Source organism: Anabrus simplex, chromosome 7, assembly GCF_040414725.1.
Source record: "Anabrus simplex isolate iqAnaSimp1 chromosome 7, ASM4041472v1, whole genome shotgun sequence".
NCBI classification, from domain to species: domain Eukaryota; kingdom Metazoa; phylum Arthropoda; class Insecta; order Orthoptera; family Tettigoniidae; genus Anabrus; species Anabrus simplex.
Genome location: NC_090271.1, coordinates 129,538,853 through 129,562,036, shown reverse-complemented (window position 1 = coordinate 129,562,036; position 23,184 = coordinate 129,538,853). Strand labels below are relative to the sequence as shown.

General features: G+C 39.7%; 1 protein-coding gene across 6 annotated transcripts in view; it reads left to right on the top strand.

Moving 5' to 3' along the window:
- The window catches only part of LOC136877349 (uncharacterized), a 264,500-nt gene that overhangs the window by 131,508 nt on the left and 109,808 nt on the right, over positions 1–23,184 (top strand). For all 6 annotated transcript variants that reach the window (XM_067151317.2, XM_067151316.2, XM_067151313.2 and 3 more), the window contains one exon: positions 447–682. In XM_067151317.2, the coding sequence (XP_067007418.2) occupies positions 447–682 (236 nt within the window). The remainder of the gene's footprint in view (positions 1–446; positions 683–23,184) is intronic.

Genomic DNA, 23,184 nt, shown 5'->3' with positions numbered 1-23,184 from the left:
GGTACATTCTGCTGGTAGATAATAATATGTTTTACCAGTCACCACAATCATTATTTATTATAGTGTTAGTAGTCTGTGTAACATTAAGATTCTCTTAGTAGAATTGATCTGATTTCCAGTTGGTATCTGGCAACCACTGCTGAAGATTAAAGTATATCTAAGGCATACATAGTGCTGTAACATACAGAGCTGAGTGGGATATATGAAATCTGAACCTATTTATCAATCTGTTTCAGGATTTATATTTTTATTGTAATTTTAGTGTGAAATTTTGTATGTTTATTGGAAAAACTCTGTGCTGTAGATTACCTCCATAATTCATTCTTTGATAAGCATTTTCTGTTGTCCGATGTTAATATTTCTCAGTTTCTTTTTTATTATTTGTAGTTATCTGAAGAAAGAGACATGAGGATACTGATATTAATGGTTTTGTTCAATCATTTTAGACACCTCATCTTTCAAAAGGAGGAAGCGCTAAAAAAGAAACCAAGAAGAAACCAGGTGGCCGCAGCAATTCAACCTTGTCTTCCAGAGAAGTAGAGTTTCAGAACTGGAAGCGACGCAAAAGTTATGACCCTATGAAAGCAGCTGCTGAAGGAAAAAAAAAGGAAGCAGCAAAGAAAGCTACTTTGAGTACTAGTATGACGCAGTCTTCCATTGCTGATCCTGATACATCACCAAGGTTAGTTTTTACAATGGTACATTTTGAAGTACGGCCGATGATCATCAGTGAGCCGGGTAGGATGTTTAAGAACGATGTGCCTCCGTTTATTACGGTCTCGGTATGTTTCTTTTCTCTTTAGGACATCCCATGTTTCTCCTCTTCTCTAGGTCTTCTCTCATCTGGTCTAACCACCTTTTTATAGGGCATCCAGTTGGTCTTCGTCCCAGAATGAACTTTTCAAAATACTTCCTTGGTGTTCGAGTCACCTGCATCCGCTTAACGTGCCCTAGCCGATGATATAATTCCAAATGGTCCGCATCAAACTTTGAAGTTTCTTTTAAGTTTTTGATTAATGGGTTATAGGAACCCTGTATAAATAAATTAAGATATATATCACGCAATAGAATACCTCATCTTTGGCAGGTGTTAGTAGTCTAATTAATTAGTCTGATACAGAACAAATAATTCAGTGAAATGGATCTAGGTTATCTTTCTCCTGTCAGAAGTAGGATGTTTGCTCTAGTATTTGACATCTTAATTTTCTTCATACTCTGCTCTTTTTACAGTTGATACTGAAAATGTTAAAGAAGTCATACAACTTGAAGTTATTACTTTCCAGTGCGATTCAGTCCCTCAAGAAGTATTTTAAAATGTACTCTTACTAGAATTTTGTTCGGGCAGTAACCTTAGATGTTAGGCCCCTTTAAACAACAAGCAAGCATCAGAATTTTATTCAAAATACTCAGATGAATAGTATTCCGCAACTAAAATGATTGCTGCTAAGATACGTTCAATGTTTCATTCATTGTACATATATTAGCAAACAGTTATTCTCCCTCTTAAAACTGAACAATTCCAAATTAAGAAGTCGGTTTACAGATGAATATTTAAAAAGTATTATGTGAGTTGTATCAGTTCAAAGAATTTCACCAGATTTTGAACATCTGGTAGTCGAAAAGTGATGAAACATTTCAATTACAAGATACAGTAAGCAAAGCCATTGCCATACAGGCCACAAAGGCCTTTGGAGGAGTAGTAGGTAAAGGCTTTGACTTTATGTAACCTTGACACTAAATGGTACAGAGTGGTAAACTCTATGCCTGGTTGTCTTTGCTCCCAGAAATTAACCCATTACTCATTTTTGGTGTAGGCTAAGTGAACCTTTGCGTTACCCGCTGCTCCAGAAGTGGAAATCTCATTTCTTAAATTTTTAGACTTCCTGATATGGAATCAAACCCACATTCTTCTGGGTAAACCAAGCACACCGTTGCCACCTCAGCTAGTCAGTCTCTACAAGATACAGTGAAACCTCATTTTAGCAGTAGTTGATAAAATTACAAAAAGTACTCTTTGACATCCAAAAATGACAGTACTTCAGTTCAGTTGTTCAAACTGAAAAACACATCAGAACTTCAGTGCTTTGATAAATGTACTGAACATAAACCCCCTACAAAATAGTGACACTGTAGGTATTCAAAAATACAACCTGTGTCTGAAAAGTAATCTCCGTTAGCTACAACACACTTTTGACATCAACTGTAAAGCTGCTGGAAGCTGGCAGCAAACGCTTCTTTTAGAATCTCCTGGAGGACCCTTGTCATGTGTTGTTGGATACCTGCTACACTGTTGAACCGGTGGCTTTTCAGGGCTAATTTAAGATGGGGGAACAAAAAAATCTGCTGGCGCCAAATCCGAAGAAAACGGAGGTTGTGGAAAAACAGTCACTTGGCATTCAGCAAGAAACTGGGTCACGCGGATCGCGGTGTACATTGTTTTGGAGGAGCTTCCACTGCTCACTCCGGTACACTTCAGGGCACCAGTCTGATGCGTTGCAGTAGCCGTTAGCCGTTCCAAAACTCCCTCGTAGAATTCCGCGTTGACAGGTGTACCCTGGGGTACAAATTCCTGATGAATGACACCATTGCTCTCGGGAGAGGCGATCAGAATTGTCTTAATCTTGAACTTTGTGCACCGACTTTTCTTGCGAGGCAGAGGGAAGACTCTGAACACCACGCCATTGACTGTCTCTTGGTCTCCGGATCATACTGGTAGCACCATGACTGGTCTCCTGTAATGATGGTTTTCAACACCTCCGGATTTTGGTCACAAATGTCAATGAAATCTCCTGACGTTTCCATCCGAGTTTGCTTCTGCTCGTCTGTCAGGTTGTGCGGTACAAACCGGGTACAAATCGTCTGCTTTTTCAAATGTTCATGAACAATGATCCTTACACTGTCCTTGCCTACACCCACTTTATCTGCTATCATCCGTAAGGACAGTCACCGATCATTCGCAAGCATCTGTCTCACTCGTTCGATGTTGTCTGGAGATGTGCTTGTGGTTGGTCGACCCGAACGTGCCTCGTCCTCAACACTTTCCTTTCCATCTTAAAAGCATTTAAACCAGTCAGAAATGCACTTTTTACTCACTGCTTGAGCATGGTAAACTTGCTCTAACCTTGCATTTGTTTCCGTTGCCGTTTTGCCTAGGTGGAAGCAAAACTTCACGTTAACGTGTTGCTCCATTTTGCTCTCCATTGTGCAATGACACGTATCCTCACACTGACTCCGTGTGATGTGTTGCAGCATTCAACTCCGTTTAACTGTGTTGAGTTGACCGATAGGGGGCACTTGGTGTCATGTCTCGCAATGCATATGCGCGACCACATCATCCAAACTAGCACAGTGTACAAACTAGGTGACCATTCACCAAACTTCAGACACAGGTTGTATTATAAACAACAGCATAGTACAGCACAAACAAATCTCTGTAATTTTAGGGGTATAGTAAATTATTTCTGTAGGATTTTTTTATTGCAGTTTTAACAAACAAGCTGAATGCATTTACAGGTTAGCACATCATCACACAATAATCCTCACTACCCCTTCCTATGCACTGTACTTCATCCATATACTTGCAGTGACTATGTAGGATGGGGTTACTGATAGAACCCATTTCACAGATTGGTACTTTATGATAAGTTCTAGCTTGTTTTACTTATGATACATTTATTTCAAGTTTTCTATGTCATTGTAAGTAGTTGTGCAAAATATGTTTCAAGATGATGATTCCAGAGGATGTAAACATGTTCTAGCATCACCCATATGTACCATGTCCCACTAAATTTAATGCAGGGAAAACTAGAATATCACATAGAAAACAGACTTAGGTTACTAGTGGGAACCCTAATTGAACTTTTTATTGTCTTGATTGGCAACCCACTGTGCTCTCTTGGTTAATGGCCTGCACAGCAGTTTGAGTTGTACACCCTTGGGCTAGTACTTAACAACAGGTATTATTCACCATAGTACTGTATTTTATAAGTAATGATTAGGGACCTGAAAAATTAGCATCTATTTGTTTCAAAATTAGCATCTATTTTTTTCCAAAATTAGCATCTATTTTTCCAAAATTAGCATCTATTTACAAAGTTAAAATAATCTCATGGTATTATTAATTTTAACGATTCCAAGTTTATGAAGTGCAGTTATTGTCCTTGGTACACACACAATACAAATTCATTGTTCAAATGAAAGCATTGTCAGTACTTCGGCATTGCTTTTTTTCAAATTGCACCGTCTGTCTGTAACCACTGTGTTGTAATGAGACAACACGCGCTCGCTATCTACATTGTTCGTTGGGGTCCACAACAACTCAAGACAGTATTTAGCAAATATGCTGAACTCTGTCTGAACTGCAGTTAATGCAAGCATGACATCACATTTTTCACTTTCTTTCATCTGGGTTTGAATTGCATGTTTCAGAGAACAGTAACCAGACCAGATATCGTTTCGTGAGAGATCTGTTACTCCAAACAATTTCTCAAGCTCATCTAATTTATCAGTGTTATTCAAAATTATATTTTTTGGATGCAAAGCTTGAGAAATTGACACAAAATGCTTATGGTTGGGGTCTTTAGCTTTCAATGTGGCTAGCTTGCACTGTGAAGAATGAGCAGCTTTGACAAATGTGTCTCTGTATGCAGCCTGCTGTAGAGGAGTGAGCTTAATCAAAGCATCTTTAGTTGCCACAGAAAAATTCCCCTCATAAATTAAGGTAAAACTGGCATCAAGGTTCTGCAGTTTGGGGTAAAGGAGATGAGAGGTAGGATACAGAGACCCTTCAAGTTCAGTAAGGAGGTCAACCAATCCAGCTGCATGATCTGTGACAAAAACCATGTGGGAGTCAAGCCTATTCACTTCACAGGTGCAGGAAAAAGCTTTGCTTCCTTTGAAGCACCATACTTCAATGTTAAGAATTGTAAATAATTATATTTTCGCTTTATTGTGTTCAAAAATGCAGACTTTACCATCACAACCACATGATTTAAATCTGTCATCACTGCGACCCAACTATTGCCAACCAAGCTGATCTTATGTGCCCAGCACTGTACATGCATTAAATGATCCCCTATGACCACACTTAATGTTTCATAACACTGGGTCATGTACGGGGCACTGTCACTAACAAACACTTTAACTGCATCATATGGTACACTATAACTGCGCAGAGCTTCTAAAACAGCACAAGAGCAGTTTGTAGCATTTCCTGCATCAAGATAGTTCACAGAAACAATGTGCAGCTCTCTTTTCGATCCGGCTGGGACTTGGAATATGATGATAAAAACACAACGGCCCATTCTATCTGTAGTTACATCATAGAGTATGTTAATGTTCTTCCCTACTAGAGCCTCTGCTGTTCTTTTCTGGTGGTCAGATGCAACTTCTAGAAAGGAAGAAAGACCTCAAATTATAACAAAATAATGTAAAATTACTGGGTCAATTGGGTACGGGTAAGATAGTTCAATATGGAAATCGCACTCAAATTCGGTATCCTTCAATTTTGCGTGTGGTTTCGATGTCGTAATACCTAAACCGTACCCGATCAATGAAATCGAAACTTACCCGGTAAATATACTTCACGTAGAGTTCTCATGCATGGCAGCTCTTCATTTGAAAACTCAGTGATCCAGGCTCTTAGCTCTTTGTTTTCCAGCTTTTCCAGAGGTATATTTGCTTTGGCAAATACTTCAACTGTGCGTTTTGAGAAGTTATCTCTGAAAATTTTTCATCTTTTACAACTATCTAACTGTGCAAGCACAGAAGATTGCTTTCTTTGAGACGTACTAGCAGCAGGGATTGAACTTTCGTTATCGCGTCGCTTACCCACGTGTTTTTCAGATTTAACATGTTTCACAATGCTATCCTTTTTTTTTCCCACCCAACTCGGCAATTACAATACTTGCAAAACACTGTCGTTGAATCTGTGGCATATAAACCATCCTTTGCATATTGCTGAGCCCTTTCGTGCGTAGTTTTTGCCGTGCACCCCATAACCTAAACAATAGCTCGACTTTCTACTCTTCATTAGTTTCAGTTTTGAACCAAAGAGAACAACAGGAAAACAACACTGCATCTATCTCGTTATTTCCGTGACACTCGATTTACATTTCGATAATAATCGATAGAGATCTTATTCCCTTTGCTATTCCCATTGTAAATATTGATTAAAGTCAGCAAGCAGCAATCGATTGGCTACTTTTCTTCATCGATTGGAACGGTCGAAAGATTTATGCATATTATTTTGAGTATTTCTGACGATTTTGCCGAAATATGTTGTTTTCGCCAGTAAAATAGCACATTTTCGCAGAATTCGCACCAAAATCACATTTTGGGTCACAATTTGCATTTTGTCGCACTTCTATTTACGCGTAAAAATGATTTTATTCCACATTAGAATTATCGTAGGCTTGGATTCAGAACAAGTTTCAAAAATTTGCATTTATCGCAAATGCGATTTTTTCAGGTCCCTAGTAATGATCATTATTATGATTCACTTTTGCTGTTAAGTTATACGAATGGATGTCCCTATTTTTATATAACGTGTACAGATGATAAAAAAGACAAAATAGGGAGGAGGAGGATTATTGTTGGTTTCATTATTTGTATAAACGTTCCTAGTGAATAAAGTGGAACTTGGGTAGTTTTGCTGTATATTGTCTTGATTTCTATATTGCATTCATTTCTGGCTCCATTTTTCAATCTTCCAGCTCCAGTTCACCCATTTTTGTGGGTATTCTACAGCATTTTTTGCATATGGTCATACCATATAATTATGCACAATTATTTTATCTTGCAGTTTGCCAGTTAAAACCAATTCTCTTACATATTCCTCCTCTTGCTGTATCTGATGCCCTCATTTCTCTTTCAATTAATATTGTTTTTGGGCCCCGTGCAAGAACAATGTCGTCACTATTAGGGTCGCTGTGTTAACATATCTAGTTCAGTGTATTAAGATCCGACCATAAAATTAAAATTTTTAATTCACATCTTGTAGTTTTGGATGCAGTAATGATATACATTGGTGAATAAAATCAGGGGCAACATATTCATGTCAACAAACTTTCATTCGACAGTTTCTTCAACTGTATAATTGACAATTCTTCATTCTGATCTATTCTCTGTAAATGTTATCAAATAGTTTTCAGACTAGTCAAAATTTAAAGAGCTTATTAGTTATACCCAATCTGTAATATGGCTTTGTAACATTGAAGACTTAGCACATTCATTCTCATATGTAATTACTCTGCAGCATGGAAATTATTTTTGTAGCCTCGTCACAGGTTACATTAAATTAAGACAGTACATAATAATAAAATAATAATGACTGTACCGGGCGGTACACCTCCACGCTGCTAATTTAAAATTTGCGCCAGTTGAAACTCCTCTGCTGGAGGAAGTCTGAACTTTATCGACGGTATTAATTTTCAAGTTTCTCAGAAGATGTCACTACTTGGAAAGTTTGGAGTTTTTGAACTGTGCCACTTTTGATGTATTTTTGTTTTACCGGTAGTAAGAAGTGTGAACTTTCTCTTCTAGAGGACACTACTGAAAAACTACAATGGTGCACCCTAGTGCGATGTGAAAGAACTGTTTTTTGGAGAAATTTTTATTTCAAAAGTTTGTTTCTTGTTAAATTTCTTTCTGTTATTGTTTAAGTTGGCTGTATACCCCTCTCTTTCCCCTTGTTTTGTATTTAGCCAATCCCGAATTTTTTAAAATTAATTTCTGACCAATCTGATGTATCTTCCCCCAACTTGAATATGTTGCTGTTCCCTAGCCAATAAAGTGATTGTGGGCGGGTGTTTTCTTCCCTAAAACGCCTCGAACTTTCCGCGAGAGTATATAAACTGCTGATTTTTGGGTCTCTGCGCCACTCCTGTTCCATCTTTCAGTGTGTAAAGTACATAGCAGGGGGCGGGAAGCGCCTCTTTCTCCGGCAGCGGTCAACAACAAGGTAATGGCCGATTAATAACTTCTTTCTTTGCTAGCTCAGCAGTTTAACTCTCGGGGCGGGTCCGAAGTTTTTCCATAATGTAACCTTCCTTAAAATGTAAAGACCCTTGGTATCTATTCTATCTTTAAACTGCATATCGGGATAGAGAGTGCTTAACCCTCTCGAGCTCCCACTCATATTGTTTTGAGGTGAACTTATTTTTTCTCAACCTATTCTTCTTTAACGTAATGTAAATTGTTTCTTTCTTAAGTCACCTCTTTAGTATGGGATTAGCCCTTGTATTAACGGCTTAGTGCCAAGTAGGTTTTAAACGAAGTGTATTAGGAGCGCAAGTTCGCCTCCTCTCAAATTGTATTTTAGAGGTCATGTAATTAATCTTTTTCTCACTTAATAGACCTCAGTAGGTTGGGTATTTTACCCCTGTGTCTATGTCCTGAGAGGACAACTTGAAGGTGGAGTTTGGTGTGGCCTTTGAGAGGCTTAAAGTTTGAGAGCGAGCGGCTCTTTCTTGAAAATTGAGTGTTGTATGCCTCGAGGAGGCTTTTCTGTGTAATTTGGAGCAAGTGCTCCTGAGCATGAATGGGGGTTTTCTGCCCCTCTGTTAAAACTTATTTTGAAGTAAGGTTGGGCTGATTGCCCAAGCATTGTGAAGTCGGGGCGCGAAGCTCAAATCCAGTAAATATTGTAACTACATTTTGTTGACTTGCTACTCTGTACCTGCCATGCTTGTTATTTCTTTATTTTGAAAAGAAAATATAACCTTGTTAATTTTACATGAACTCTAATTTCGTAGCTTGAGACCCGTTCACACCCGCACCTTCTTTCACCTCTAACTACCACAAAAACTCGGTAACAAGTGGTAGCAGAGCGTGGTTGAATGGGTCTCAATTTAGCCCCTTTTGACGGCTAAACATTGTTTGTTCCGAACTCTAACAATTTTCTCAGTTGCTGGAATTTTCTGATTTTTTCAAAATTGTTCTGTCATCATGCCCGGCCCTCGCGATGTTCTCCATTTTAACTATTTGCGCAAGGAGGAGTTGATCTATGAGTTAACTATCAGAAATGTGCAATCTGGAGGCACGGTTGCGATAGACACCAACAAGCTTAGAGAGTCCCTTGATTTGCCTATTTCCATCCCCAACTTGGGAGAGAAAGAAATTGATGACTCTCTTTCCACGATCACCGAGAATACTACTGGGCTAGCATCGGTAGTTAGTTTTTTTGACGAAAATGATCCTTCTCCTAATCAAATTAAGCGTGTGCAAGCCAGGCTATATCATTTTTCAAATAGGGTTAACGATCTGTTGTCTCTGAAGTTGAATGACGTTCAGAGGAAGGAAGCTAGTACGTTGCTTGAAAGTATCTCTGAATTATCTAGCAAGGTCACTCAATTGTTAACTGGGGAAGTTCCTCCCAAAATTGATCAACCCACCACGATGAATGTAGGTAGCGAGGAAGAGCCTCCTAAGGGAGAAGCCAATAGGATAACCGTTGCTGCTCAAACTATCCCTGCCCCATTGGACAACGAGTCGGAACGCCGTGCATCGTTGAATAATATACGTTCTGAATTAACTTCCCTGCCACTGAAACCTTTACCTACCATGTCACCCGGGTTTAGCAGCTTGCCTCATCCATTGGCAATGTTGCTCAGAGGTATCTCCAAGTTTTCCGTTAATACCACCAGTGACGTAATTTCATTTTTAAGATTTTTAGTTGAATTTCAGGATCATGCCCTTGTGTTTTCTCTTTCCCCATGTCAGATTTTGCAAATCATCTATCCCTATGCAATTGGTATTCTCTCAGACAAAATAGTAAGAGCCATTGCCGAGCAATCATCTATTGAGGATTTCCACGCCCACTTGCTAGCTAACTTCATCCCGGCTAGGGCCAGGTCCTCCCTTATTCAGAAGTACTATTATCGTGTACAGCGTTTGGATGAAAACTTAGCAGACTTCATCCAAGATATTAAATTCTATACTAGGGTGTTTGCACTTCATTTTCCTGAAGATCAGATTGTACAGGCTATTGTAGAAGGAATTTCACCATCCTATAGGTCATATTTGTGTTTCGCGGCGTGCCCGCAAACCTTCTCTGAACTTGAAGCATTGGCCGTCTCAGCGGAAGGAGTTAGATACGCCGATTCTTTGCGTGTCGCGAAAGAACCCCCTCCTTCTTTTGGTCATCCTCGGCCTCCTCCTCCTCGCCGACCAGTCACACCTCGTAAATGCTATGCTTGCGGGTCACCCGACCATCTTCGGAACAAGTGCCCATTGCTCAAGTCTAGTGGGACAAGGAATGGAACTGGTTCATCACAAGGCTGTTTTAAATGTGGGGCTTTCTCACATATCGCCAAGAATTGTCCCAATTCGAATAGCACCCCCTCCTGCTCAACTTCAGGTGCAACTTCCAACAATAATAAAAAATGACTAGTGGCTTCGGCTGAGTCGACTAATCCCTCTTCCTGAGGCTCAGCCCCTGGTAAACAGGTCGAAAATTCAGGGAATGTTCTATCTTCAAATTCATCTTTCGAATGCCCCAAAGAGTGTCTTAGGATTGCGGCGGATACCCCCGCACCGGTCCCTTTTCTCAAACTTGAGTTAAATAATGAACCTGTAACAGCTCTTTTAGATTCAGGCAGTGTTTGTTCGATTATTTCGGCTGAATGGTCTTCTAAATTGAAATCTGTTTGTAAACTACCTGACTATGTCTCATCTCCTGTTCAATATGTTTCGGCTAATTCATCTTCATTGGAAATCCTAGGTTCTGTAAATGTCAAAATTCGTATTTTTAAATTTACATGGAAAATCAAATTGTTTGTGGCTAAGCACCTGTCTTGCCCCATCATATTGGGAGCTGACTTCATTTCTCACACTGGTCTTGTGCTCGATCTTCAGGGTAAGTCGTGCACATTCAAATTTGCTTCCAATTGTAAAATTCCCTCGTTAAAGTGTAATCCTGTATCATGTTCATCTATTTCGCCTACCCAGGATGAGATGTTGTTAGACCTTAGACATCTACCTGAGGAGCAGGCTGATAGTATTCGTAAATTATGTCAGTCATTTCCAGAGGTGTTCTCTGATACTCTTGGTGTTACTGACCTTATTGAATACAAAATTGAGGTCACGGATTCAATTCCTGTCCGTTTTCCACCTTATAGGCTATCTCCACCTAAAATGAAGGCTCTGAAAGAAATCATCGATCAGATGTTGAAGGATGGTATTATTAGGCCCTCTAAGTCGGCGTATTCGTCACCTATTTTTCTAGTCCCGAAACCCCAAGGGGGCTTCAGGCCTGTCATTGATTATAGGGCTTTCAATCGGAAGGTGGTGTTACAATCTGTGCCCCTTCCCGACCTTCATTCTTGTTTTTCATGGTTCCGTAAGGCCAAGTTCTTCACCATCTTGGATTTGAATCAAGCCTACAATCAAATTCCCCTTGCGGAAGAGTCTAAACATCTTACAGCGTTTGCCACGGACTGGAATTTATACGAATACAATCGCGTGCCTTTCGGGCTCCCCACGGGAGCAGCTGTACTCACTAGGCTGCTAGATAGGGTCTTCTCCGACATCAAATTTGAGTACTTGTATCACTACTTGGATGATGTCGTCGTATTTTCGGAGACCTTTGAAGAACATCTAGATCATCTGCGAGAAGTTCTCAATTGCCTTCGTAAGGCTGGGTTAACTGTCAAGTTGTCCAAGGTTGCCTTTGCTAAGCCCTCTATGTCATTCCTAGGGCATATTGTGTCACCTGATGGTGTTGCAGTCGATCATTCTAGAACACAGGCCATCCGTGATTTTAAACCTCCCAAGGACATCAAAGGTATCGCCAGGTTCATTGGTATGGTGAATTTCTTCAGGAAGTTTATTCCTAACTTCGCTAATAGAGCGGCGCCCTTGAACCTTCTTCGTAGGAAAGGCATCAAATTCGAGTGGGGACCTTCTCAACAAGCCGCTTTTGAAGATCTTAAATTAGCTCTCTGTAATGCCCCTGTACTTGCTATGCCTGATTTCTCGAAGAAATTCATCGTCCAAACTGACGCGTCGTCGTCAGCAGTAGCTGCAGTCCTTCTTCAAGAGACTGAACTAGGGAGGCGACCCATCGCCTATGCATCTAGGACCTTGTCGGCTCAAGAAGCCAAGTATTCTATCTATGAGCTCGAAGGGTTGGCAGTCTTATTTGCCTTAGAGAAGTTCCGTCTCTATCTGGAACATGTCAAATTCGACCTGGAGACAGATAATCAAGCCCTAAGCTGGGTCTTAGGTAGGCCGCGTCGTACTGGTCGTATAGCCCGTTGGGCCATCCGAATTTCTGCCTTCCAATTCGATGTCAGGCATATCAGAGGTACCGAAAATGTTGTTGCGGATGGACTCAGCCGTATGTTTTCCAACGACGTCGAGACCCACGAACCGGTCGACAGTTCATCACCTCCCGAGTCCATACTATCTGGTGTTAATGCCATCTTAACAGATGCTCCCATGCTCTTTAGGGATATCGAGAAATACCAACGTGAAGATCCGACGCTGGCTCCGATAATGGAAACCCTTTCTTCTGGGGAACATGTTGTCCCTTATGTTCTGAGGAATGGTGTTCTATGTTGCCCTTCGAGGCATGATAAGATGATGAAGGTTGTCGTTCCAGCTGTTCTTGTGCCTATGATCTTCAAGTACTATCATGAGACCCCATTAGGGGGGCATCTTGGAATCTTTAAAACTCGTGAAAAGATTCGTGAAAGGTTCATCTGGAAGGGTATGGACGGTGAAATCCGTGAACTAGTAAAAGCTTGTAAATCTTGTTTGCTCAGTAAACCCACCATGTCCACCAAGGTAGGCCTTTTGTCTTCTCATCAAGCGTCGCGCCCCATGGAACGCCTGTATATTGATTATGTAGGACCCTTCCCCCAGTCAAAGGGAAATGCCAACAAGTTCATCTTTGTATGCGTAGATGGTTTTACAAGATTTTCCTGGTTATTTCCGACTAAGCTGGCTACCGCTCAGTCCACCATTACTTGCCTAAATTCTATTTTTGCCTCTTTTGGTCCGTGCCAATATATTGTGTCTGATAATGCTAAGGCGTTTACATCAAATCTTTTTCGTAAATTCTGCTTTGACTTGTCCATCTCTCATGTAACTACTTCTGCTTATTACCCTCAACCATCTCTGGCTGAACGGGTTAACCGTAATCTCAGGTCCGCGCTTATTGCCTATCATCATGAAGATCATTCCAGGTGGGACACGTCCCTGCATTGGTTAGCTTTTGCTTTGAATTCGGCGGTTCATGAATCACATAAATTTACTCCAGCCTCTTTGATGTTCAAGTTTGTTCCCAACACGCCGCTCTCTAACCTCTGGTCTCTGAGTGACATTCTACCTGAGACAATAGACCCGGACAACATTAAAGATCTTTGGAAGAAGGCTAAAGCCAATCTTAAAGTGTCTCATGAAAAGGTTAGGGAAAGGTATAATCGTGGACGGAGACCCACCCATTTGAAGGTAGGTGACCAGGTAATGGTCAAGAATTTTGTTCCCACGGGCAAGCTTGCCCCCAGATTTCATGGGCCGTGTGTCATTCTCGATTTCCTTACGCCGGTTACGTTGTTATTGAGTAATCCAGCCACCGAGAAGATATTTAGGGTTCACCTGTCACAGGTGAAACCAGTATAAATTTTGTGTTAACTTGCTTCATATAATTTGAAAGGAATATGAAGGTTATATTTTTTTTGAGTTTCTCTTTTAAGGCTTTCTGCCCCTTCTATAATATTTTGTTTTATATGTAAGCATTTTTGTAAAACCTGCCCCGAACCGTTAAACTGCCATCCTGTCCTTCCCACGGCCATTACCACGCTCCCGTCTCCTGCTCCACTCTACACAGTGGCTTATTTAATGCCATGGATATCTGCACGCCGCTGGCCCCTCAATCTCTCCACAAGCCTGTGCCCTCAAAAAAAAAAAGATGATGGTCCAACAAATTCTGCCGCCTAGCTTTAATGTTTCAGTGCCCCCGCAGCCGCGCGGCGCCGTGCAGCGACTGGGATAGAGGAAGGGCCCCCTCGACCCCAGCGAGGACGACATGTGCACGGTGAGCCGGAGCTCTCCTCCCGGCCAAGGCTGATGTGCGGCGCACGACCTGCTACTGGCCCGCAGCCTGTATATGTTCACCGCGGGCGCGGCGTGCTTCTACACCTCTGCTCCCCTCATAGTGCGGGCGAGCGGTATCCCAGGGTACTTGAGGGGCCCGGGCGGCCTCCTCTGAACGCAAGCAGTGGCGGCTGGTCTGGCCGTTAAAATCATCAACGTTTGAAGTACATATCCAGCTATATGGACATTCCAGTTCAACTTTACTACCTTTTCTTGGGTATTCTACTGCAATATTTGGTGGACTTAGAAAATTTTCTTCAACTTTAAAAACTAAAGTTTTCCTTCTGAATTCAACTTCTACAAACATAAAGACTTTACTTCACCAGTTAAAACAAAAAGTTTGAAACTGAATCAAACCAAATTAAGAAAATCTTATAAATACTTCTGCAATTAATCTCCATATCAACATCAAAACTTGGACCTTGTTGTCAAACAAATTTCATGTGTCACCCCTGGAGGAACTTTTGGGGGGGGAGGTCTGTACCGGGCGGTACACCTCCACGCTGCTAATTTAAAATTTGCGCCAGTTGAAACTCCTCTGCTGGAGGAAGTCTGAACTTTATCGACGGTATTAATTTTCAAGTTTCTCAGAAGATGTCACTTCTTGGAAAGTTTGGAGTTTTTGAACTGTGCCACTTTTGATGTATTTTTGTTTTACCGGTAGTAAGAAGTGTGAACTTTCTCTTCTAGAGGACACTACTGAAAAACTACAATGGTGCACCCTAGTGCGATGTGAAAGAACTGTTTTTTGGAGAAATTTTTATTTCAAAAGTTTGTTTCTTGTTAAATTTCTTTCTGTTATTGTTTAAGTTGGCTGTATACCCCTCTCTTTCCCCTTGTTTTGATTTAGCCAATCCCGAATTTTTTAAAATTAATTTCTGACCAATCTGATGTATCTTCCCCCAACTTGAATATGTTGCTGTTCCCTAGCCAATAAAGTGATTGTGGGCGGGTGTTTTCTTCCCTAAAACGCCTCGAACTTTCCGCGAGAGTATATAAACTGCTGATTTTTGGGTCTCTGCGCCACTTCTGTTCCATCTTTCAGTGTGTAAAGTACATAGCAGGGGGCGGGAAGCGCCTCTTTCTCCGACAGCGGTCAACAACAAGGTAATGGCCGATTAATAACTTCTTTCTTTGCTAGCTCAGCAGTTTAACTCTCGGGGCGGGTCCGAAGTTTTTCCATAATGTAACCTTCCTTAAAATGTAAAGACCCTTGGTATCTATTCTATCTTTAAACTGCATATCGGGATAGAGAGTGCTTAACCCTCTCGAGCTCCCACTCATATTGTTTTGAGGTGAACTTATTTTTTCTCAACCTATTCTTCTTTAACGTAATGTAAATTGTTTCTTTCTTAAGTCACCTCTTTAGTATGGGATTAGCCCTTGTATTAACGGCTTAGTGCCAAGTAGGTTTTAAACGAAGTGTATTAGGAGCGCAAGTTCGCCTCCTCTCAAATTGTATTTTAGAGGTCATGTAATTAATCTTTTTCTCACTTAATAGACCTCAGTAGGTTGGGTATTTTACCCCTGTGTCTATGTCCTGAGAGGACAACTTGAAGGTGGAGTTTGGTGTGGCCTTTGAGAGGCTTAAAGTTTGAGAGCGAGCGGCTCTTTCTTGAAAATTGAGTGTTGTATGCCTCGAGGAGGCTTTTCTGTGTAATTTGGAGCAAGTGCTCCTGAGCATGAATGGGGGTTTTCTGCCCCTCTGTTAAAACTTATTTTGAAGTAAGGTTGGGCTGATTGCCCAAGCATTGTGAAGTCGGGGCGCGAAGCCCAAATCCAGTAAATATTGTAACTACATTTTGTTGACTTGCTACTCTGTACCTGCCATGCTTGTTATTTCTTTATTTTGAAAAGAAAATATAACCTTGTTAATTTTACATGAACTCTAATTTCGTAGCTTGAGACCCGTTCACACCCGCACCTTCTTTCACCTCTAACTACCGCAAAAACTCGGTAACAATGACAATGAAGTGAAGGAGGTAAAAATATCAAAAGAACAGTTGCAACTATCGTAAGGTTCGGAGATGAAAGTTGTTAGAAGAGAAAACGAACAGGTAAACCAACATGACAGCTAATGAAGTACGTGGGAAGGCGGCTAGGATCTCTAAGAGGGTGAATGGTTACTTCACGTTGTAGGGAAAGAAAAGTGAACGGGGGGGTCACCCTTTAAAATAAAAATTTTACAAACAAATAAAGATCAGAATAACGTGATAACGTACAAAATTATGACAAATTAAAAACAGGCGAAGTAATCACATTTTCAAAGAATGTAGGTTGGCTGGCATGTGTTACCAGTGAAAGGAATTCAAGACACATATTAAACAAAACAAAATTAGCCTGGAAACAAGAGCATTTACAAGCACCAAGCGGGACGAAAACAGACGAGCGTCCGCCTGCTAAGCCGTTCGGAAATCAAAGACGCGGACAAGACCTCCGCTCCCGCAGAGGAGCGAAAGGCCGGAAATTGAGAAACTCGTGAATAGCCATCAGGTAAGCCCGCTACTACTCCAGACATTAGATTCACCAATAGGAAAGATTGTTATTCTGGCCTGTCAGAAAGCTTCTCGAGAATATTCTTTCAATACCTCAATACCAAACTCTATGAAACACACCCAGAAGCTTCCCATGTTTTACCACATACCTTTTGGGACAACTTCCAACTAATAACCCAGGACAAAATAACTAACATAGCAATCTGGAAACAGAACACATTGGATATAAAGCTTAATGCACTAAAAGAGTCACAAATCCAAAACAAACAAGTGAGTAACACCCCCTCCATACGCAACAAAGAGAATGAACACACTTTTCACCCACCCATCATGAATTTGACACGCACTTTGATGAAACAGAAACTAATATATTGAGCAAGGGACCTAATCACAATTGGACAAACACATCAACCTTCCATAGCCTCACAACCATCATTGCTGAAACTGGAAATGCCCTAAATAAAGTCACCCATGATTTACGCGATGAGATCAGACACGAGGTTCAGAAGAAATGACCACGATGCATAAACAGCATTAACAACAACAGTAACAACCATAGAAGCAAAACTGATAACGCTCAACTCAGGAAACTCAAAGACAAAATTAAGCATAACAATCTGTTTGTACCGGGAGGTACACCTCAACTCGGCTCATCCAAAATCAGCGCCTTAATAAACTCCCCTATCAATCAAAAAGTGAAACTAATAAGACAACAAGTTGGAACTTTAATCAGAAGATGTCACTACTAAAATACTAAGTAATTTTGTTATCATGAAGTTTCCTATACTGAGTGAATTTCTCCTTGTTTTGTTCTGCTATACATAAAGAAGTTTGGACATTTTTCCACAGATGACACTACTATAAACTGTGATCATGCTCTCGGGTGCAAGGTGAAGGAACTTACAATTTGAAGTTTTTCTAGGTTTTCATGACTGAATCTGTGTTAATTTATTTTTGGTTTGGCAATACTTCCTTTTCTTTCTACCAGTTTTGAATCTAGCCAATCACAAATTTTTGTGATTAATTTTCAACCAATCCTGCATTTCTTGTTCACTTTGTATCTGCCAATAAAAATTAAGAGGGTGTGTCCTGATTAGTCTTGAATGCTCTCAAAACTTCCCTGAGGGTATATAAACTGTGGCTTTTCACGTTTCCTTGCCAATTGATCACCGTCTTTGTAATTGTGTGTGTTAAGGCAGTAGGCGGGGCCGCATCTTTCTTCGGTCAGCAGAACATCTATAAGGTAATGGCCACGTAACTTCATTCTTTCTTGCCACCTCCGCAGCTTTATTCGAGGGGAGAGTTCCGAATCTTTAATTATGTAACAGTACTTTTCTAAAATGTACCTTTTCTTTTGGATAATGTAAAACTTCATAAAATCTTTAACTGTAAATCGGGGATAGAGAGAGAGTTACCCTCCTGAGCTCCCCTTCATCTTGGTTTGAGGTGACTACGTTTTGTAACTGTGTTCTTCCTGTAATGTGTTAAAGTAATTTCCATGCGAGCCACCTCAGTATTTTGGGGATAGTCCCTGCTTCATCGGCCGAGAGCCCTATAGGTTTTAATATTTCATTATCTGGAGCGCAGTGTACGCCTCCATTCAGTTTGTGTTCGGGCCGTTTATTTAACCTGTTCTTTTTCGTGAAGGCCCTGTAGCTTGGATACTAGATACCCCTGTATTAAGCAATTTCCATTTGTAATTCGTGCCTGGTGAGGCCAGAGAGCGTAATATCTTGATGTAAGATTGCCTTGAGGGGGCTGTAAGAAACTGAGAGCCTGTTAGCTCTTTTTCTAAATTTGTAGGAACAACAGGTGCCTCTGGAAGGCCAGATATTGTATTTTGGGAGCAAGTACTCTTGATTTAGGGGATTTCTGCCCTTGACTAAAGGATTCCTTATTTTTAATTAAAGTTTTGTAAACTGGATCCGGTATTTCTGGAATTGTAAAACTAGGGGCTTGAAGCCCAGAATCTGTAAAATTCACTTATCTTGCATTTTTCTAGTCTTGTTTCAAGGTTTTTGATTTTTCCTGTTCTATTGTTATTTGTTGATTTTTGAAATTCTAAAGAAATATAACCTTTGATTAAGTTTTAAATTAATTTTGATATTGTAGATAGACCCATTCACCCCCAACACCTTCTTTAACCTCTTTCTGCTCCACGGGTATCCCTGTAACTATTAATAACAAAGGCAGACAAAGGTAATATGACGGTCATCATCGACAGAAACGAATACATCTCTAAAACTAAACAATGTTTCCTAGACGACACCTTTCAAACCAAATGAAAAGATCCAGCTGCCAGTATCCAAAGAAATCTAAAAACATTACTGAAAAACACCCACTTTCTCCTTAACGAGCAGGAAACTACGAAGCTAACCATAATGAATCCACAACTGCCAATTGCGAAAGCCTGCCCTAAAATCCACAAAGATAATGTACCCATGAGGCCGATCATCAAATTATAGATCAAGCCCGATATACAAATTATCATGCTTCATACAGACATTTCTCAAAAAACACTACATCTTCTTAGCCAAGAAATCAGTACGAAACTCAATAGAATTCTGTATCATCACCAAAGAGCTAAAAATCGAACACCACCACATCCTAGCATCATATGACATCATTAACATCAATCAATCAATCTCTACTGATCTGCATTTAGCGCAGTCGCCCAGGTGGCAGATTCCCTATCTGTTGTTTTCCTAGCCTTTTCTGAAATGATCGCAAAGAAATTGGAAAATTATTGAACATTTCCCTTGGTAAGTTATTCCAATCCCGAACTCCCCTTCCTATAAACGTAAATTTTCCCCAATTTGTCCTCTTGAATTCCAACTTTATCTTCATATTGTGATCTTTCTTAATTTTAAAGACACCACTCAAACTTATTCGTCTGCTAATGTCCTCCCATGCCAACTCACCACTGACAGCACAGAACATACCACTTATTGATTGGAATAATAACAGTAAGTTATTTATTAATATACAAACATGTAACATACCACTTAATCGAGCAGCTCGTCTCCTTTCTCCCAAGCCCAAACTTTGCAACATTTTTATAATGCTACTCTTTTGTCGGAAATCACCCAGAACAAATCGAGCTGCTTTTCTTTGGACTTTTTTCCAGTTCTTGAATCAAGTAATCCTGGTGAGGGTCCCATACACTGGAACCCTACTCTAGTTGGGATCTTACCAGAGACTTATATGCCCTCTCCTTTACATCCTTACTACAACCCCTAAATACCCTCTTAACCATGTGCAGAGATATCATATTTATTACCTCAATGAAAGTCTTTTCTTATATTAACACCGAGGTATAGTAATCGCCGCGTAAGGAAATACCCCAGAAAGTAAATATCGCCGCCCGATGCTCTTCTTTTCTCTTTTTTGTAATGGCTGATCACTGCTGCCAACCTGCCTGGTTACATATTAAAATCACCAGACATAACCCTAACAAACTAACCTCAATGTAAACACCGATAATGAATGTGTCCCTACCTTAGTAAATGCTAAAAGTTTTACCTTAGTAAATGCTAAAAGTTAAGATGAAATAAATCAAGATATTCATAATTAAGTCGGTTTCCACGCTCAATGAGGAATTAAGGAAATAAACACACTTTCTCACTCAAATTAATGTTACATGTATCTGTCTTTATTTTGATATACAGTAGGCGTACTAACCATATTCTTGAAAAGAGGAGCGTGTTAAACAATACAATTTATTTAATAAATCTTTGCAGTGTGATTTTCGAAAGTTCCAGACATCCAATGACTTCCCTTTCTTTTGCGCGAACATTTCCTTCTCTCTTCAATACCGGTAACCAGTAAGGAGAGAGATTACTGGGCATATTTTCAGCCTGCAGGCTGGTTATATCTTCAAGCTTACCAGGAAACATATAGGAATACTAATGTGCCAAGCTCCGTGAACGGAAATTAGGTCAGCTTTCAAGTTCACTGCGGATTTGAAAATAATAATGTAATAAGTTCTACTGCCAAAAAATTTCGTCCCGCAAGAGTTATTTCATGTACCGGTAGATCTAGACATGACACTGGCGTATTTGAGCACTTTCAAATACCGCCGGACTCGAACCCACCATATAAGAACACTAATGTGCCAAGCTACGTGAACGGAAATTAGGTCAGCTTTCAAGCTCACTGCAGAATTGAATATTACTTCTACTATCTACTTCTATCGTTTTCATATACGCCGAGGTGCCAGTATTTCGTCCCGCAAGAGTTCTTTATGTACCGGTAGATCTAGACATGAGGCTGGCGCATTTGAGCACTTTCAAATACCGCCTAACTCGAATCCGCCAACCTGAGCTAGTCATACATTCTCTCCTTCACTTGCTTAAATTAATTTTAAAAAATCCTGCCTTTATTCTGATGTACGCATTACTATAACTGCATTCTTAAAGGAAGGGGGGTCGTCGCCATAAGACCTAGCTGTGTCGGAGCGACGTAAAGCAAAAAAAAAAAAAAAAGGAAGGGGGGAGGGAATATAGATTGTATAATTCATTGCGATTTCTGCAAGTTCAAGGACTTACCACATAGGACATATCTGTCCTTCCTTTTAATAATAATGCTAACAGCTTTACATCCCACTAAGTACTTTTACGGCAATTTGGCATTTGAAAAAAAATTTCAACTTACAAGTTGGTGTATCTCAAGCTTACAACATTACAGAAACCAATGTACAGTCGAGCACTATGAGTCAAACAACATTACCAGATTTTTACATATACATTGCCTTAAATCACATGAAGACAGGTTGTGAGGCAAGAATGGGATAGGAAAGAGGGCTAAGATTTCAAACGTTTAAAATGTACATAAGCGTACAGACACAGCACTAGCCTGAAATGAAAATGACGGGCGAAAAAAAAACTTCAGACCTGCCGAGTGTGGGGTTCAAATCCATCACCATCTCCTGATACCAAGCTCACAGCAATGTGATCAAACTGCACAGCCAGTTCACTCAGTTTCCTATGACGCGTAATAGGCCTACCACATGGGCGACCCACTTACCTGTATATGGATCTTCAGTTCTTCAATTATACATGTAAGCAAAAACATTATGCACCTTAGTAAAAGGTACTTCCCTAGTTGGTTCTCTGACTGGTGCACGTATAACAAATATGTTTGGGAAGAAATACTTTTATTTTATATTTATTTATATCATAAAGAAGTAATGTTGTCATAGCAAAAAGAATATGCAACGAAAAAATGAATCCAAAGAGATAAACATTATTTACTGTATTAAATATTAGTTTATTTACGGTTAAGCGATATGTAGCAGTAATAATAATAATAATAACAACAAACATGTGCAATATGGAAAAAGGAAATAAATACAAGTAAATATAAATATAATTTACAACATTTAGAGCCATTCCATGGTCACTGAATTACAAAGCAGGGGTATGAATAAACAAACATAATAAACATGAATACTAATATTTAAAAAGCAAAAAGCAAAGTCATCTCCGTACAAACCATGAAAGCCATTGGAAGGGTGGAAGGTGAAGGCTTCCACTATCCATAACGTTGGCACTTGGTGGAGTGGAGTGGTTAGCTCTACGCATGCCGCCCTTGCCCCCCAGTAGTTAACCTGGTACTCGTTTATCATACGCAAAACATTCCTTCCAAATTATGTTAAACCCCTGTCACTCATTATTATTATTAAATTGCAAATGGGAAATATCCCGGTGGCAACGGTCACTTACAGTAATGTAATAATAAAGTAAAGTTAACATAATTACCCAACAACAACAAACAAAAAAACAAACAAACAAGCAAAGAACAAGAGTACAAGAAGCAGATATATGGAAGGAAAATATTGCAAGCATTACTGCTAGTTTAATATTCTAAATCGAGCAACATCATATACAAATTCTCACACAACTTAAGTATTTATAGTGCTTAACAATATGGCTTACAATATTATAGGTTGACCTTACTACTAGCTTACCATTATAAGTGATAATAAAGTGAAGTTAAACCGTAATTACCCTACAACAACAACATTACAACAAGCAAGAAATACTAGTAATTTAACTTTCTAAATCCAGTGTCATTATATACATATTCGCACACAACTTAAGTATTTCCAGTACTTAACACTACAAATTACAATACTACAGACTGAACTTGCTACTAGCTTAACACTACAAGTGATGATAAAGTTAAAACCTACTACCCAACAACTACAACAACTCAAGTATCGGTACAAAAAGGAATTACATAAAAAATATTACAAGAAATACTACTAGTCGTTTTAAATCCAGCATCATGTACAGTTTCACGCACAATTTAATTATTTCCACTATGGCTTACAAAACTATAGATTGAGCTTACTACTAGCTTAACGTTACAAGTGATAAAAAATAAAGTTAAAAACATTGTTAATTAACCAAGAACAACAACAATTACAAAAACATGAGTACAGCAAGCAATTTCCTGGAAAGAGAATACCACAAGTAAAAACCTCCCAGTTTCACAATCGAATCCAAGCAGAAAATCACAAATTCAGTGCCCATAATTTACAACTTTTACTTTTCACTTTACACAAACACTAATGGTCTTCTTAAATGAC